General features: G+C 36.1%; 1 protein-coding gene across 1 annotated transcript in view; it reads left to right on the top strand.

Moving 5' to 3' along the window:
• Positions 1–10,803, top strand: part of TRMT44 (tRNA methyltransferase 44 homolog) — a 46,564-nt gene extending 35,761 nt beyond the window's left edge. The window contains exons 8-11 of the mRNA XM_063459859.1: positions 586–769; positions 2,830–3,238; positions 5,165–5,281; positions 10,346–10,803. Of these exons, the coding sequence (XP_063315929.1) occupies positions 586–769; positions 2,830–3,238; positions 5,165–5,281; positions 10,346–10,587 (952 nt within the window). The 3' untranslated portion in view covers positions 10,588–10,803. The remainder of the gene's footprint in view (positions 1–585; positions 770–2,829; positions 3,239–5,164; positions 5,282–10,345) is intronic.
• The last annotated feature ends 2,217 nt before the right edge of the window (positions 10,804–13,020 follow it).

Below are 13,020 nucleotides of genomic sequence, written 5' to 3'. Positions count from 1 at the left end.
GTATATTCTTCTTACTTATACTCATTTATAAATTTTAAGTGATTATTTATCAAATGTTAAGTTTTAATCAAACTCCTGGTAGACGGGACAGTACTATTCCTTTTTTGGTTTTCAATTTATTATTATTATTAGGGTTACCCCCTTAGTTTTTCCCCAGATTTACATTTTATTTAGAGCTCCCAACTTTTTTTCTTTTAACTTTTTGTAAAAGTGCTGCTTTAACATGACCTAATAAAACACGTTTGGTTTTTTGCAAGAGTTCCATATATTATTCTTATTCATATTCAATAGCCAGTGAGTGAAACTCTGTTACATGTTTCATTATAGGCTCGACTGATTGCGCCTTCATCGTTATTAGCTCATTAAAATGGGTTACTGAATTCAGTAATATAACATCTAAAACCATTGCTTAGGGAAGAATTTCAATATTTTGATCTATATGCAACACTGTTAGGATTGTAATATATTTTGATTTTATTGCTAATACAAAGTTCTATGTGTGTTTTTTTTTTTTTTTTTTACTTTTTTATTGAATTTGTAAAATGTTATTGTATTTAATCATTGTCCTTTTGTATATTATTTCAGCTCATCTTATAGTTGCTCCTACTTTGTGCTCCCATGTTGCTTCTTCAACTTCTATGGAAAATATAACCGAAAATCTTGCAAGAAGACTCAATACAGAGAATATCTTGATTTTGTCACGGAAGTAGGCCATCATTGTGGGTTTAACGTAGAAGAAGATTGCCTCAGAATACCATCTACAAAAAGGGTATTATTTTTTTTTTCCATTTCTGAACATGATTGGATTTTGAACTTTGATCTTTTTTTTTTTTGTTTAAAGTAACTATACATGCACACAGACCAATTCATCTCAATAAAGTGGTCTGGCTGTCATGTCCCCCGTCCCCTTCTTCTTCTCTCCCATTTTTAACCCTACAGCGGAAAACTTTGCCATTCTGTCTCTAGTGGCTGTCATACTTGTATTTTAGAGATTGTATGTAATGATCCGTAAGGAGAGTCAAAAAATAAACATTTTAAATCAGTCATTCATTCTGATTGCCTGGAAACATCAACACGTAAACTTGGTAGAGATATCATTTAAATCAAAGACCATGAACAGAAAATACAGAATAAAGACAGACGCATTTGTGCTATATAATGCACAACATTCAAGTCATTCTATAGTGTTGGGTATACAAATCTGTGTCCCTAACACCATAGTGCCCTCTGGTTCTCCGATGCATTGACCTTACTCAGAGTGTGTTTAATGATGCACTTGTGTTGCACTTCTTAGGGACAATTTTATGGAGCTCCCTTAAGCGGAATACCAGAGAAAAACCTGGTACAACAAAACTTGTCTGAATTTTTTACTACCATCTGCTACCAGTTCTAGGTAATTTGGTATGTACTGGAGATTTAGTAGGGGTGCGACACTATCCATCCTGGCAGAGATCTGCCGGTGGTCTATGTACATTCAAATACATTGAGTTTCTGTAAAGAAATGTTGTAAGTGTATTTCAGATTTTATAAGAATATCGAAATATTTAACCTGGAAACGTGCATTTAACTGTTAGCCGTTTTTTAAGTCCATCCAGAGGTCACTCTAGATCAGGGGTTCCCAACCTAATTCTCAAGTACCCCTTACCAGTCCAGGATTTAGGGATTACCCAGTTGTGTCGAAGGGTTTTTTTTTTCCTCTAAAAACACCTTCGACACAACTGGTTAATCCCTAAATCCTGGACTGGTTAGGGGTACTTGAGGACTTGGTTGGGAACCACTGCTCTAGATGATGTAATTGCCCAACTTAATTGTATTCATTTTCTCTCCAGCAACATTACTGTTGATTACTATTTATTATATATTTTGTTCTGTCTCTCGTTTTCGTGCAAGATTTTTTTATTTTATTTATTTATACAACTTGTATGGGTGCTTGCCTTAGGATTTGTACGTCAAAATAAAATAAAAAATCTGATATAGTTAATGGTGTATGTAGTTAAATATAAGGCTAAAAGAAATCTGTTATAACTGCACGAATTGGATCATTAAATCAGTGGTTTAAACCACAGACTGGGAACAAAAACGTGTCCCTGTGCTATTTTCAGTAGTCACCACTGTAGGGAATAGTTACATGATAATTATCAGGCCCTGGGGAGCTAGCCACAATACATTTTCTGCAGCTGTACTTTTATCCAAAGCGATGGAAAGACATGTGGCAATGGGAAGAGACAGGTGAATGTGGTTTGCAGAATTTAATTGGTCATAAAATAGGTCACAGATATAATTTTACTTTAGAACAATGTATAGCTGAGATAATGCTATGTACATAATTTGTGTCCCTATCAATAACTGTTCATTGAGATCAATAGACTTTAATTTTATTTTCTAGAACTTTGTACTTGATGTAATTTGTGCATTTTGATTTAATTTATTTTAGAACTTTTCAATGGTTGGCTCCTGCAAAGCCCCGTTTCTTGGAATTTTATAGTTATCGTCAGGCTAGAATATACCCTTTGATGTAATAATTTATTTTGATAAATATTATTTTAAGTGCATGTAAGTGGAAAGTCTGAACTTTAGAATACACAATTTGTATCTGGCTTATACAATAATTTTTTACATATTTTTTTTTTTTGCCATTTTGGTTTTTTAAATCACTCTTTCAAAGTACTCCAATTTCCAAGAACTAATTTTAAGGTGAATACTTCTATTGTGGATTTTTTTTTTGCATAATACTGCTCTAGCATATACACTTGCGTATTTCATAAATAGGTTAGCTTAATCAGTGAATAATGTTCTTGATTATATATTGTTTTCACGATTTCACTTCAGGTGTGCCTTATAGGAAAGTCTAGGACATATTTACATTCCCAAGAAGCGATGATTGATGAACAGAGGAAAGAATATATAAAGACTCAATACTGCGACCCCTTAGATTCTTCTAATAAGCCCTCTCCTTGTGTTACGGAAATGAAGGACCTCTCTGGGCATCACGATGGTCTTACAGACGTTGCTGATGGACACGAAAGTTCCAACTCACTCAAAGATTCTCCAGAAAAGGAACATGGACATTGGATCTCCAACTTTCAGCCCCGGGAAAAAGTAGAACAAATAAGGAACTGTGCTTTACTGCCAAGGGATTTTATAGACAAGGTAGTCCTGCATGTAGCAACATTATTACTAAAAGAAGAGAAGAGTGAAAATGTGGTTGAAACAAATACTCCGTCTTGGAATAAAGGTGGTAAGTGTTCATATTACTTAATTTCTAAACTTAATTTATTGTGTGCGAGTAGATGTGTCAGACTGCTTTATTTAAGTTGTTTTAATAATAATGTAGTGTTCAATGTAATCAGGAATGTAACATTTAACTCTTGATTGTAGTTTTTTTGTTTTTTTTCCAAATTTGTCCTGGGTAATTGATGCATCCGCTGCATAAAATACAGATAATTATCACGAATGTATAATGCTGTATGTACATTATTATTTTTAGTTCGTGCACATTCGTGATTATGTACTCAGCTGTTTCAGAAAAGAACAGTAAATTGAGTTTACAGAGAAAAAATATCAAAAAGCACCTCCTTCATAGGCTCAGAATTTTAAGTTATTATTTTACTAGTGTTGGGTTGAGATTTTTTACTAGATGTAAATTTATATATAATATAGTGTGTGTGTGTGTGTGTGTGTGTGTATATACAAAAAACGGTTGCACTCCAAGGACTTGGGAAAATATATATAATTTAGTTAATAATTAGCTTTTAATATTACATCTTAAAAGAGTAGAGTCAACGTTTCAGTTCCCACAGTGGAACTTTCATCAGTACATTAGTACATTCCTGATAAAAGTTCTACTGTGGGACCTGAAACATTGACTCTACTCTTTTAAGATGTACTATTAAAAGCTAAGTATTAACTAAATTATCATTTTTCTAAGTCCTTGGAGTGCAGCCGTTTTTTGTATTTTGATGTGTGACGTAAGCATCGGGCATAACACTTGGGAAAGCATTGGAAGGCTAGTGTGCATGTGCTGCACAATGCCGCGTTGCGCCAGTCAGCATCTCCTCACAGACATTCATTGAATCAATGCATCTTTGTGAGGAACATTCAGCATCTCCATGCAGAGCGTGGAGATGCCGAACATAAGTGCTGAACACAGTGCTGCACTGGACTAGGAAGGGCCTGTAATAGCAGTCATTAATGTTTACATTAAAATGCCTGCAGGGACAGACTAAACACACCAAAACAACTACATTAAGCTGTAGTTGCTCTGGTTACTATAGTGTCCCTTTAAATGAGATCTTTGTCTTCGTAGAACATTGACTTCTGAATCAGACTTAGAATACTGAAATGTGCGTATTCGAAACACATTATCACAAAGCAAATAAAAAATTGATGGGCTCTCATATAGCAGTTTTAGTATGCTAGCTTTCCACAATATTGACACTGTAAGATATATAGTCACACACAGTTCCTGCATGGGGTAATCTTTTTTTATAATTATTAGTTCAGTAGCTATTGATAAGCCCCTGAATGCTAAAATAGTTTGGACACAGTTATGTACATGTCCATTTAGATTTTAACAATTCGGTCCAAAACACCAATTGTGAATAGCTCATGAAAACTACAGAAATCTAACCTGGAAATCTGAATAATATTGTTAGTGCTTATTTGCATTTCATGCACGGCACTCTGGAAGTGGAGCTGTAACAAACGCTTTCATAACTCCAGTGTATATATAGCAGATTTTATTTATTTATTTTTTAACTAGCTGTATGTGAACTGCACTATATTTTCACACTTTACTTGAAGCTGTGTGAAGTTTTGTTACTATGTCATGTCATCTCATCACAATGTTGTCTGAGAGATTATGAGCAAATATAAATTTTTTGTTACCTATCAAGAAGAAAGACTGTGCATTAAAAACAAACATTATGAAGTCGAACACATTGCAATGTGTGGTATGTATAGGATACAAAAAGGTGGCCATGACTATTTTGTGATAAAAACCCAATTGAGAAACAACCCTGTGATAAGGACTTTACATAGGTGCTTGTTTGATTATTGTGTTTATTTGTATCATGGGCGACTATTGCCAAATCCTTTTTAGTTCGCATCATTTTGATTTTTATGATGTTTTCTTCTAATTTTTTTTTATTTTATTTTTTTGTAGGGTGCCTATTATTGCGTGAAGTAGCAGAAGATTTGGGCAAAGAAACTTTGCAGAAGTTAAAAAAGGAATGTGGTGGTTTACAAACACTGTTAAGGAACAATCATCAAGTATTTGAAGGTAACAATAGAATCTAATAGAATAATGCATGTATTATTCCTAAGGCTCTGTAAATTGTGAGAAATAAGGGAGCTGCAGTTTGACAAATGCAGATCTGTATGGATTTTTATTGGCTAGATCTCTGACCATTGTACAAATCTCTGTAGTTCTATGTCAATTGGTTAGATCTCTATATATCTCTGTCCATTGGCTGGATCTCTGTACATCCCTGTCATCCGGCTGCATATTTGTCCATTGGCTGGATTTCTGTAGATCTCTGTCCATTGGCTGGATTTCTGTAGATCTCTGTCCATTGGCTGGATCTCTGTAGATCTCTGTCCATTGTCTGGATCTCTGTAGATCTCTGTCCATTTGGCTGGATCTCTGTAGATCTCTGTCCATTGTCTGGATCTCTGTAGATCTCTGTCCATTTGGCTGGATCTCTGTAGATCTCTGTCCACTGATTCTGTCTTTGTACATCTATGTCCATTGACTGCATCTCTATATTGATTTTACTCACATCTGTAGGATTTCCGAAATAGTTTAACATTCTGATGAAATATTTTTGGAATGTATGTGCTGACACTTAAATCAAATTATGGAATGTTTATAACTTGAACTTTAAGTGGAGCGCTGAGTTATGGGCGAGGTAAACTTACCCCTCATGGCTTAATAACGACCGTGGTAAGCAATATATGTAAGAGAGAATAAAAAAATACAATATAGTGCAGATGGTGTGTAAACAACAATGAGGTAAAACGGTGGTGAAATAGGAACACAGGGAGCCTGTGTATAAATACTGGCTCCGTAATAGAGTTTGTATGCTTTTAAGGCAGCATCACACCCTCAATCAATGGAGTATTTCAAAACAGAAAACCTAAAAAGAGAGGGACCAATGTGCAGTCTGTTATAAAAGTCCTTCCCCCTTTAGTCACATGTGTTTGATTATCCAATAGCATAATCCTGAAAAAGTATGTAGTGTTGATAATAAAGTGCAGCTGGGGTAATGGTGTGGATCATTGGCCACATTTGGCGCCATTTTTATCCTTTTGATTTCATTTGTGGCTAGTAGTAGTTGGCGGAAATACACGTTGCGCCCGCTGTGGTTGGCGGAAGTGGCGTCATGGATGTCAGTGAGCGTTACCTGCCTGCAACCACGCGGCGTACTGATTCCGCCTGAGCACACCCTCCATCTGACTGGTAGGGGTATGGCTACCGGGGAGGGGAGTCCGTCCGTCATACACGTTCTAGGAAGTCTAGTTGCATCGCCATGCCTCCCCGACGTGTGACGTAATCCCGCCGCCTCCCCTGTCCCAGTGTAGCTCAAAAGAACACATTGATACATTGAGATTTCTCTAATTTTCAATTATGTCCTGGGTCCACAAAACATTGCATTGATACAATAGGGTACAATAAAATACAAAAACAATATTTAATACATAATACAAAATGTAACATAGAACAGGTGGGAAATATATAATCAACCAGGACAGGTGCATTCTGTTTCAAGGTATGTAGAGAGGGATCTCTTAAAGGACATTAGGCGTGGGGAAGATTTGAAAGTGTGCGGGAGGTCATTCCATAATTGCAGTGCTCTGTAGGAAAAGTAGCTGCTTTCTTTTTGTATTGAGGTAGACTAAATAAAGTGCTGGTACTGGATCGGAGGTTATAGTAGGTGGGAACAGCCAGGGAGAGCATTCTGCTCAGGTAGGGTGGGAGCTTCCCAGAAAAGCTCTTAAACACAAGGTTGGAAAGATGAAGGGTGCGTCTAGATTTCAGCGACAGCCAGTTTAGTTCTTTTAGCATGTCGCAATGGTGGGTCCTGTAATTACATTGTAGCACAAACATGCGCCATATTAGTAGTGGGAAACAGGAAGGGCAAAATAAATGAGGGAGAAAGAGAGAGAGTGTATAAATGGGATATCGTGAATAGTAATACATAAATAAATACAAGTATACATGACTGTTTGGATTAATGTCATACATATATATAACTTTATAAGCTGCTTAATAATATTGTGTACAGATAGGTGTAATGCTTTTGATGAAGGTACAAATATGGAAAATTGGAGATTAACTAAAATTTGATATATCTTAAAAGGTGGTTGTTTTTTTTTTTTTTTTTAGAAAGAGTGTGAAAAGACAATAATCATACTGAATCATAGATATTGAAAATTGGTGGCAAGTGTTAAAGTGCTGATCTTTAAATGCTATGTAGTAAACTTAACTAAAATGGCATAATTCAAAGTCGATGTTTAAAACTTCGGGGCTGTAAATATCCGAGGTTGAACATCCACTTCATCTCGCTTGGTCCCAGATATTTGTTTAAGTCTCCTCCACGCCAATTGTTCTTCACTTTCTGAATACCCATAAATGTAGTTCCTCTAGGGTCACTGTTGTGTTGGGTTTTGAAATGCTGGGATACAATGTGTCCCTCATATTCATTTTTTTTTTATAATTCTTACGTGTTCCTCCTCATGTATGTGAAAATTGCGCTTGGTGCATCCCACGTATTTCAAGCCGCAAGGGCATTCTAACAGATATCCAACGTGTGTAGAATGGCATGTTATTAGTTCCTTTATATTGAATTCTTCATTTTTAGTGGGGTTTTTAAATTTGGTGATTTTTCTTTTTTTATTATTTGTACTCCTGCACGCCAAACATGTGCCGCAATCATAGAAACCTTTACCCATATCTAGAAGTAGGGTCTGGTTCTTTTTTTTTAAATATGATTTTTAACTAAAAGCCTATTTAAATTGGGGTCACCTCTAAAAATTACTTTGGGTATGTCGGGAAGGTGCTTGGACAATAGGGGATCATGTTTTAAAATGGGCCAATGTTTATTAAAAATTATTTTTAATGCTTAATTATTGTAGCTGTAATTGCATAATAGCTACTCCTTTCCCTTTCTGTTTTTCGGTTCTGTCTTTTTCCTACAACAGAGTATGCCCTGGTATCTGTAGATTTTCTGTTGAGTGGACTTCCAGTATTTCCTCCTTATATCCTTTTTCCAAAATATATTTTTTTAATATATTTGCTGGTTGCTTAAATACATCGTCATCCGTACAGTTTCTTTTAATGCGGTTGAGTTGGAAATGAGGTATACTGTTAAGCTATGGTGAGAAGTGTCAGCTAGAAGTATGGATACAACTATTGACGTCTATGTCCTTGAAGTGAGTTTTTGTTTTCAGTTGGTTGTTGTCCATAATAATTTCAAGATCTAAAAACAGAACGTTTTTCTTGCTAAAATTGGTAGTTAAAATTATGCTCCATTCGTTGTGGTTGAGCTGGTCTAAAAACTTATTTAAAGTGTCCTCTATGCTCTTCCAAATAAAAAAAATAGGTAGTCAATGTAACGGTGATAGGTCACCAGGCTCTCCACCCAGCCATGGTCTGATTGGAGATGTGGACGTTCCCAATCTGCCATAAACAGGTTGGCATAGCTGGGGGCAAATCTGGTGCCCATCGCCATTCCACATACCTGTAAAAAGAAAGTGCCATCGTACCAAAAATAATTGGTGGTTAAGATTAATTTAATGGCCTCCATTATAAAATCAATATGGGATTCCTCTAAAAAGAATTTGACTCCTGAGCAACCTTTTTCATGTGAAATGATAGTGTATAAGGCACTTACGTCTGCAGTAACTGAGAAATAGTCTTCCTTTCAATCTAGTGCATTTATGTGTCTTAGAATGCTGCCGGTGTCTTTCAGGTAACTCTGGACTTTCTGGACAATCTGTTGTAAGCATTTATCAATGTATTCTGATAACTGGCTAGATATGGAGTTGATGCCCAAGACTATTGGTCTTCCGGGTGGGTGTTGAGAATTCTTGTAGACTTTTGGGTGAGCATTTTACCTATTTCACCTTTTATACTACTTCAATCAGACTGCACATTGGTCCCTCTCTTTTTATGTTTTCTCTTTGAGATACTCCATACCGTGGATTGAGGGTGTGCTGCTGCCTTAAAAGCATTCAAGCTCTATTACGGAGCCAGTATTTATACACAGGCCCCTTAAATGCGAGTTTTTCTATTTCACCGCCATTTTGCCTCGATGTTGTTTACGTACCATCTGCACTATATTGTATTTTTTATTCTCTCTTACATATATTGCCTATCACGGTTGTAATTAAGCCACGGGGGGTAAGTTTACCTCATCCATAATTTATCGCTCCATTTATAGGTGTAGATTTTTCACTTACACCACTTTACAACTTTTTAACTTTTTGGGTGTTGAGAGGAGGATATTTCCACACGTGTTTAGAGCTGCTACCATTTATATTTTGACTTTAGCACCTTGTTTGAACACACACTCCTCCCAAAAGGAGGTACACTTCACTTAAAAACATTATTAGTTTATTTTCCGTACCCAAATAATCAAAACATTTACTTAATTATTTTACTGCTGTATGATTAAAATCTATTGTGTTTATAATGTATTATTTATGAAATTGATCAGAGAGGTGAAATTGTAAAATGGGTCCTCTAAATATAACCACTACTGCTCATAGTACTAGTAATGGTGCAAATTGTCTCTGGCCGCCAACAGTTTTTTAGCTACAAAATGCAAGGCTTTCCAAGCAGCCCAAGTCTACCAGTTCCATTTAGTTGGACATCTAATTGCAAAAGTTCCCTTCCAAATTAGCCAAGCTACAGCGACGTAGCCTGGCTTTAAGTTCCAGAAGAGCCTTGTTTTTTTGTGAAAACATTTAAAAATAGTTTGACCTAAACTGGAGAGAGTGAACCCAAAGTGCACCCTTGTCTCTTCTTTTCATTGTGTCTTCTTATCCTGTTCTATATTTATACTCTAAGAACCAGTCTAATTTTCACTATTCGTGTTCATTTGTAACCTAAATAATGTAATCACTGCTATGTTTGGATTAAACAGTTCATTCAATAAAAACAGGAGGCTTTGTCTTATTTGTCAAAGTAACTAGCCAATAGAAGGTTATAACAGTGATTTTTACAATCAACCATTTTGATTATACTGACATATCTTAGAGTTATGGAAACACAATAAATAGTTTGCTGGCGATTATTTCAATCATAATAAATCCAATGTATGTATATTTGTTTTCCCCTTAGTGATTAATTCAAAAGTTTCAATTCGTGACTGGCGGAAAGAAGCGCAAACAGCGACCAATAAGCGCAGAGAAGAAACCAAGAGGACGCTCTCTCCTGAAGTTTTAAAAACGCGTCTTTGTTGGTTTTATGTCAACCACCCGAATAGCTGCCCTCGCACTGCCGAATCCTGTCCATATGCACACGGGATGGAAGAACTTCGACCAAGTTCAACTACACAAAGGAAAAAGCTCAGACAAAAATAATCTAGTCGTTCATTTATTCCTTTGCTGACGATCAATCAATTAAGCAAACAGACATTATTCTGTGATTGTTATTAGTCTTTTTAATTAAAGGATCACTATAGTGTCAGGAAAACAAAGCGATTTTCCCGACACTATAGTGCCCTAAGGGTGCCCCCACCCTCAGGGTCCCTTACCTTAATCCAGCGCCGGGTTTCCTCGGCGCTGCAGACCTCTCCTCCCCCGTCCGACGTCAGTGGAGCAGAATGCGCATGCGCAGCAAGTGCAGCGCGCGCATTCAAACCGTCCATAGGAAAGCATTTCTCAATGCTTTCTTATGGACGTTCTGCATGTTGGATGTGAATTTCGCATCCAGCGTCGCAGATGCGCCTCTAGCGGCTGTTAGGAAAACAGCCACTAGAGGTTGGATTAACCCTGCTATGTTTACATGTGAAGGGTTAAAACCTGAGGGATCTGGCACCCAGACCGCTTAATTGAGCTGAAGTGGTCTGAGTGACTAGTGTCCCTTTAAATGACCTGAAACTAAATAACTTTTTCGTGTGAGTATCGTTTAATTAAACCTCAGATTTCTGGATTTCATTTCTGGATATAGCACAAAACAGAGATATGACCCGACACCTTGCGTGTAATTATTCTTTATTTTATCAGTGACCTGCTGTGTATTTTAACGTGAGAGTCTCCCTTTACAGCCCTTTTTATATAGCCTACGTATTTTCAGGATTATCAAGTTTCTGAATTTAAACTCGCCTCACTTGACTTAGCCCCTGTTAATGACAACGCTGTATTGTAGACCATTGATACACAGAATTTTTTTTTTTCATTCACATTGCTTGATTTGGTTTTTAAGAAAATGTGAACAACATTCCTGATTTTATTCTTATTTCTTTGTTTTGTGATACCAGATGCATTTTATTTTTATTTTCAGAAAATGCTAAATGATTACTTCTTTCTTACTGGATGAAGAGGCATGGGGAAATAAAATTGTATAGTTCAAACCTTTTTATAGTGAAGTGACTAGCTGCAGACATATTAGACATTATTGCTGTAGACCGCATTTAATTTACTGAAACACTAGTTAATGGAAGTAAATTCCAGCATTTGCATTGCTCTCTATGGTAGTTTATGGATGTGATATAATACACTGTTGCATTCTCAGTAATCTTCCTATTTAAATTGTCTGTCATGTATTTTGTTTTTTTGTGTGTGTTTTTTTTCTTCAGTTTTACTTTCCTTTATGCCCATTGTATCATAATGAGTATACTTCCACACCACCACTTTATTTATTTATATTTCTTTTCTTCCTGAGCCAGATATCAATATGTGGGCAACAGCATTGTGTTCTCCTCTGTCTATGAAGGGCAAATTTTTGAAATGTTTTAGTAATTGGTTATTACTGCATTGAAGGAAGTTTGTGATTTGCACCAATAGATCACATACAATGAAAGTAGCCATTTTGTGCGTCAGCTTTTTAAATACATTCTAAGCATAAAAATCACCAATTTCAAGGGTATGTGGGGGATAAACACACTGGAGAGACACACACACTGGAGAGACACACACACTGGAAACTCAGACAGCAAAGAATGATTAATGATGACATCACCAGTCAGAAAGAAGCAGGACTCAACATCGAGAATGAACGGTTGAATGAATGTTCCATCCAACCGATGGTGTAATAGTATGCATATGGCGGGGGGAAATAGAATAATGTGAGGTTGGGGTTTGATTTACTCAATTTCAATACACTTGCTTTAATAAAATCTACTTATTTTATTTCATGCATCAGGGAATTAAATAGCACAGAAGTTTTATTTCGGTTATAGTAGTCCTTTAAACTCTCCTCATTGCAAAATATCATGCTCACCAGTAGTAGTTACTATATATCCTTGTATACTTAAAAAACTGAAAGTGAATTTTAAATAAATTAAATAACCTGCCAAAGAGGACCGTTTTGCAAATCAATTTTCAATGAATGTAAGATCTACTGTATTTAATGAATAAATTGTGTAGAAGCACACATGCAATGCCCTTTTAATATACTTGGCTCTGTGACTCATGAGACCAATACAGAAATGAAGGTATTGCAGCTTCACTTTCTGATGTCTGTCATGAAAGTGTTCTGGAGAGCAAGTGAGAGGATGAACCTAAAAGAGGTTTTTTATGCGCGTCACCTGCATGAAGACCTTTTTATTTTTAAAAAGTCACTTTCTTATTTGTTTGCAGAATTTAACACCATGAACTGTGAAGTTACTGATATTTACTACCCAAAAACCACCAGGGGGTGCTAAAGTTTCATAATAATGCCATTACAATGCTAAGAAGACAGAAAGATTAAATAAACTGTATGGGAGTTTGTTTAGCACATTGAATAAGAATTAGAAGTATTTTATCAAACTTTTGGTTAGAATGCATTATTACATTTTATTTTAACATTTA

Source organism: Pelobates fuscus, chromosome 6 (assembly GCF_036172605.1).
Source record: "Pelobates fuscus isolate aPelFus1 chromosome 6, aPelFus1.pri, whole genome shotgun sequence".
Classification (NCBI taxonomy): Eukaryota; Metazoa; Chordata; class Amphibia; order Anura; family Pelobatidae; genus Pelobates; species Pelobates fuscus.
The sequence above is the reverse complement of the archived record's forward strand: the minus strand, read 5'-3'. Positions and strand labels throughout refer to the sequence as shown.